This window comes from Candoia aspera, chromosome 5 (assembly GCF_035149785.1).
Source record: "Candoia aspera isolate rCanAsp1 chromosome 5, rCanAsp1.hap2, whole genome shotgun sequence".
NCBI lineage: Eukaryota > Metazoa > Chordata > Lepidosauria > Squamata > Boidae > Candoia > Candoia aspera.
In genome coordinates, this window is record NC_086157.1 from 13,709,969 (window position 1) to 13,715,476 (window position 5,508).

At 39.2% G+C, this 5,508-nt stretch overlaps 1 protein-coding gene across 1 annotated transcript; it reads left to right on the plus strand.

Annotated features, from left to right (window-relative positions):
- Positions 1 to 499: 499 nt before the first annotated feature.
- GDF2 (growth differentiation factor 2) lies at positions 500 to 5,231 on the plus strand. Its single transcript, XM_063304309.1, has 2 exons — positions 500 to 910; positions 4,136 to 5,231. The coding sequence occupies exons 1-2, from the start codon at positions 571 to 573 to the stop codon at positions 5,053 to 5,055; spliced, it is 1,260 nt and encodes a 419-aa protein (XP_063160379.1). The 5' UTR covers positions 500 to 570; the 3' UTR covers positions 5,056 to 5,231.
- The last annotated feature ends 277 nt before the right edge of the window (positions 5,232 to 5,508 follow it).

A 5,508-nucleotide genomic window follows, 5' to 3' on the forward strand; every position in this document is an offset into this window, starting at 1 on the left:
GGAAAATTTCAGCTATTTGCATAATGATGGGACTGTTGTCTCTTGCAACAGAAGACACAGAAATCTTCAACCTAGGTGATGTGTCCGTTAAGGCTGATATATTTATCAGAATAAATCTTTCTTGTCCATTCTCATCTTGGTTTTGTTTGGTGTGGGAACCAAGAAGATACTCTACCCTATGCCTTCCCTCAGGAATCTTAAAATATGAATTGTTGCTGGCAAGGAAATGATAAAGGAAAATAATTAGGCAATGATGACCCCAAAACAGAACATAGATTCTTTCCTGGATGCCACAAGCCATATGTGCTTGCCTGATGTTTATAGAATCTTCATTAGTGAAGAGCCTTAATAGATAAGAGACTCAACTGGAACATCAATGGTTGAGATAAGGGCAAGTGCATAACCAATCTGACGATTCACAAGGGGCTGGAAAGAAAAACACAGCAGAAACAGAGCTTCAGAAAGTGACAGGCCTTCTTTGCATTCACTGCTTGTTCTTCAGACTTTAGTCAGACAAAACTTTGCTGTTCTGGATCATTTGTTGTCCCCCAGCCTCAGAAACTTAACGAAATGTTCTATTTTGGTGCCTGGACTCTTCTGTATGTCATTATCATTGTTCTGCAAAGTGGAACCCCCATGGGAAACCAGCACAGCTTACTTACAAAGGAGGATTCTCACAAAGCTTCTGGTGAACTTGGAAATATGGAAGGAGAGGCCTATTTTGATTTTAAGGCTTTTCTGGAGAACCTGAAAGCTGATTTTTTAAGGAACTTGAACTTATCAGCGATACCTTCACAAGAAAAGATCAAAGAGGAACCACCTCAATTCATGATTGATTTATATAACAGATACACCAAGGACAAGTCCTCCAGTCCTATAGCCAACATTGTGCGCAGCTTCAGACCTGAAGGTATGAGTAGTTTTCAGTCTGTAAGCTAGAGTTTTCTGAGGTGACAGTTGGGATCCTAAACATCATTTGAAATGCTCTACTGACAGCTTTTTATATTCTCCACTTTTTTTTTCTTTTATAATGTCAGAGATAAAAAAGGGAGGTTTAAAAAGGAAAATGGAAAGCACCAATAAATTGTCAATGTAATTTGCATTAGTGTTTCAGACTAGTGATAGCACTTTCTTCTTCTATAGTTCCTTTACAAATGCAGATAGAAAATTATGCTAAAGCATACAGTACAGTTCTCTGGGGTCTGAATACTCTCTAGGGATTCTAGACATCAGGAATCATGAGCATTTGCCAAAGGGGAATTGAGGCCCCAAAATCAAAAGAAAGTTTGCACCATTTCATTTCCTCCTGACCTTTATGTTCTCCTGAGCCAAAACAGTCCTACCTTGATAATGGCCCAAAGCTTTGGGATCTTTCTAATTAGCCTAGTTGAACTACAGATTACTCTTAGCTTTCAGCCATGTCCTTTTCTGTACTGCAAGGTGGACTAAAAGCCTTTCAGCTCTGCTCCAGTAGGAAAAGGTCTTTAGGTACTAAATTTCTTCAGAAAACCTAGAAGAAATTTTAGGATGAAAAGCCTATCAAAAGCAAATTCAGATGGCAGAATAATGAGGTTAAAAGTTGTTCAGCAATTGTATTTGCTGGTAAGCTACATGAAGGAAGGACATTTCCCCACTCCATAGAAATACACCCCAAAGCAGATCTGCCTTGGACTCTGATCTCCTCATCTCACATTTTAGCCAGATCTCCCCTGGGGATTAATTGTTTAGGTAACTGGAAGGATGGATCAGAGAAATAAGTGTATGGAGCCTTGTCCTCCTTTATCTACTTTGGTCGCTACTGCTATATGGGCATGCGTACATGGCTTTACACTGCAAATATTTGAACTTTGTCACTGGCAGCCCTAAACAGTTGGCTGTTTTAGGGCAGGATCTGGCCATTAATTACTAAGTCCCAATAACTAGAATAAAGGGTTTGGATGCATAGTTTGGTATCTGAAAGTAAACCATGATTTCGACCCCTAATTTCCAAACCACAGTGAGTTTTTTTTAAATCTAAAACTTTCTAAATCGGAAAGCACTAAGTGAAATTTTAAAAGAACAAGGATTTTTGCAACTGTGTAGCGAGCACCCTTCCCAAGCAACAGTCATGGGATGGGGTTGCTTATCCAGTCACAAAACATTAAGGAGGGAAATGGGTGGTGGAGACCCCTGGCCATTTATCAGGTGCCAGAGAGTCGTGAATGGCAGGGCATCATCTGAGAGAGAGGGGTTCTAGGAGTTACAGCAGCAAAACAGATGGCCAACTGATGAAGCTAAAAGAACAGCAAATTGCCAAAGCGGGCATGTGTGAGGCAGAAGTGAGCGTTCAATGTGCACTCACAAACCCTCCTTTTGAACTCAGGCTGTTTGGTTGCCATTACTGATTCAGAGGAGACTCAGAGACAAGTCAATTGACCTAAAAACTGAGGACAAAGGCAAACAGCATTTGAGAAGCCTGTCCCCCTAAGTACAACAAAACACCATTATCCAACTACTTATGTGTTTACTCACTAATTTGTTCTGTTTCATGGAAGAGGTCCCAACAATGCTCATCACCAGAAGTTGGTCAAAATGGAACTCTTCTGGAAGGCTTTGAATTGATTAACATAGAGCCATCCAAGTGTTAACTGTTACAGGGGTGTCGTTTTAATTAAATGGATGGTAATAGCGTTTTTAAAAAGTTTCACTGCTTTATAGAATTGTAGTGTGGGTGTTTTCATCTGTAAAAAGCATCACAAGATTGTGGTGGTTTAAAATTGCAATAAATAAATAAATAAGATTATGTGGAAGGTGATGCTCAGGGGGAAAAAAAACAGGCAAATCTCCCATTCCCCCTTAGATAATTCCCTCCTTCATATACATACCCCACCAACTCAAAGCCACAGAGAAAATACTAAGCCCAACACTCACACATTTAGGCAAAGTAACTAGCTGATGCCTCCATTCTCCTTTTATAAATATAGATTTGGAGCCCATAAAGAGTTCTGACAGTTTTTAAGAAGGCTTTAAAAGTTATATTTTTTAAAAATAAAAAAGCCTATCCACTTTAATCTTGTCCTTTTGACTACAGAAGAACTGTAGCCTGATAGCTTTCCCAACTGATATAAGTAATGCTAGTGAAGAGTTAGCCAAAACAATACAAATCACCCATTTGTTGAAGTTTCTCTAACCTCTTTTTAAAAATACCCAGTGAGGTGTAATACTTAAGAGTTGGACTAGGACCAAGGAAGGCCAGGTCTGAGTCCCCCTCAGTCATGGGAACCCACTGAGTGACTTTCTGGCAGGCATTTTCTCTCAACTCAGCCTGCTCCACAAAGTTCTTGTCATTGGAACAATATAGTTACTCACATACTTAATATTTGTTTTGAAAAACCTTGTTACTTCTTGAGGACAAGTCTAATTTTTCATTGTGCAAAACTCCTTTCCCTTCAATCCCTATAGATGTTACATTTCTAAACAAGAGGGCAGGAAAGATATTTTCTAGTGCTTATACATGTTCATGCACATACACACAATGTCACAACACGTCCAAATTTTAATTGTTGTTGAATCTGTGAGAGATGCAGCTATTCCATAATAGTGTGAGTAGATCGGAGTTTAAGCATAGCCAAGACAGTAAATTCAGTACAGCCAACATACTGTGAAACAATAATAGGAAGGTTGCATATTTATTTATTACATCTGTACACCATCCTTATTTTTTACAGTGGCAGTGTACACAGTACTTCTTTCCCCTATTTTCCCCACAACCACTCTGTGAAGTGGGTTGGCCTGAGAGAGAATGCTAGCCCAAAATCATCCCGCTAACTGCCATACCTGAGGAGGATTAGGACTCACCATCTTCCAGTTTCTACTTTAACTACTGTATCAAACTGGCTTTCTTCTATACAGGAGTTTTTTTTATCAGTAATATGCTGGAAGATATGTCCATTATCCCTGTTTTTCTTGTACTACCTTTCACTTATGTAGGCGTAATTTATGCCTTTTACTTTGTTTTATATTAGCATTTTAGTAATATTTGTAATAAATTATTGAAGGTTCAGTATTGGACTTACTTCCTGATATTCAGGTTCAAATTCCTTTCTATGCTAGAGTCAGTAATCATGATAATCATGTTTATCATTTTCTCCAGCAGATATTTCTTCCCTCTCTTCACTGGAAATAAATCAGAAATATATCTTCCTTTTCAATGTTTCCATCCCATGGCATGAAGAAGTAACTAAAGCTGAGCTGAGGATCCACATTGTGTGTCAGAAAGAGGCAGACTGTTTCCCTCACATTCAAGGTAATGTAGTAATTTATGACATGCACGAAGGAGATAACTGGGAGGAACCAAAGGATGTAAATAACTTCCTCACCTCCAAAGAAATCCAGGGATGTGGCTGGGTGACATTTGATGTATCGAGCACTGTGAAAAAATGGGTCAAGGCAGTAAAGACAAGGACTATCAATCGGCTGGAGACTGTAGTAAAGAGTCATGATCCAAGTGACTTCAACTGTGGGAATCTGAAGGTCAGTGTAACTCCTGACTCAAACCATTTGCCCTCACTGATAGTATTCTCTAATGATCATGGCAACAGAGTCAAAGAGAACCATGTAGAACTTCAGGAAATGGTGGCTCACGAACAGGAGGGTGTTCTCAGGAATTTAGTAAAGAACAGCACTGCCCACAGACGGAATACTCGGCCGATCCATGGAATCCACCATTCTCTGTCCAGAAGCAAACGAAGTATTGAACTCAACCATTGCCGGAAAACAACCCTCCATGTGAATTTCAAAGAAATTGGCTGGAACTGGATCATTGCCCCTCCAGATTATGAGGCGTTTCAGTGTAAAGGGGGCTGCTTCTATCCTCTGATTGATAATGTCACCCCGACCAAGCATGCAATTGTCCAGACCTTGGTGCATTACAAAAACCCCAAGAAAGCTGTCAAAGCCTGTTGTGTTCCCACAAAGCTGGAAGCAATTTCCATGCTTTATAAAGATGAGGCTGGAACCCCCACTCTGAAATACCAGTATGAAGGGATGAAAGTAGCAGAATGTGGCTGCAGGTAGTATCAAGGGACCTCTAATTCATAATTTAAACATAAAGTTGTGAATGCAGCCTTTTTTCCTTGAACTTCTCATAGAATGGTACTTGTTTGTAAATCAGTAACTAGGAATGGGATAATTAATTTCTAAACTGATTTTCTCTTATATAGATCTTTTCCCACTTTCTATATTTCCTCTGTATTCTTTATATTTTTTAGGTAAATATCATTAAAAAAAATCTCTGTGGCCATCCACTGTATTGTAAATATTTGTATAAGCTTTGTGGGGTCTCATTGACTGCAGGAGCTATTTTCAGAAGATTAATCATTGATCACAGTATGCCTGGTTTCATGAACCTCTACTTTTGCCAGCATCAGATATGTTTACAGAACTGTAATTTCTTCTCCCACCCGCAAAAGGGAGCATGGTTTTTTTCCACATTTCCATCATAGAAAAATTATTTGGAAGGAAAGTGTT

Coding starts and splice junctions, on each gene's coding strand:
- GDF2 (XM_063304309.1), top strand. CDS start 571: ATGTTCTATTTTGGTGCCTGGACTCTTCTGTATGTCATTATCATTGTT. Junction 911..4,135: donor GCGCAGCTTCAGACCTGAAG/GTATGAGTAGTT, acceptor TTTCTCCAGCAG/ATATTTCTTCCCTCTCTTCA.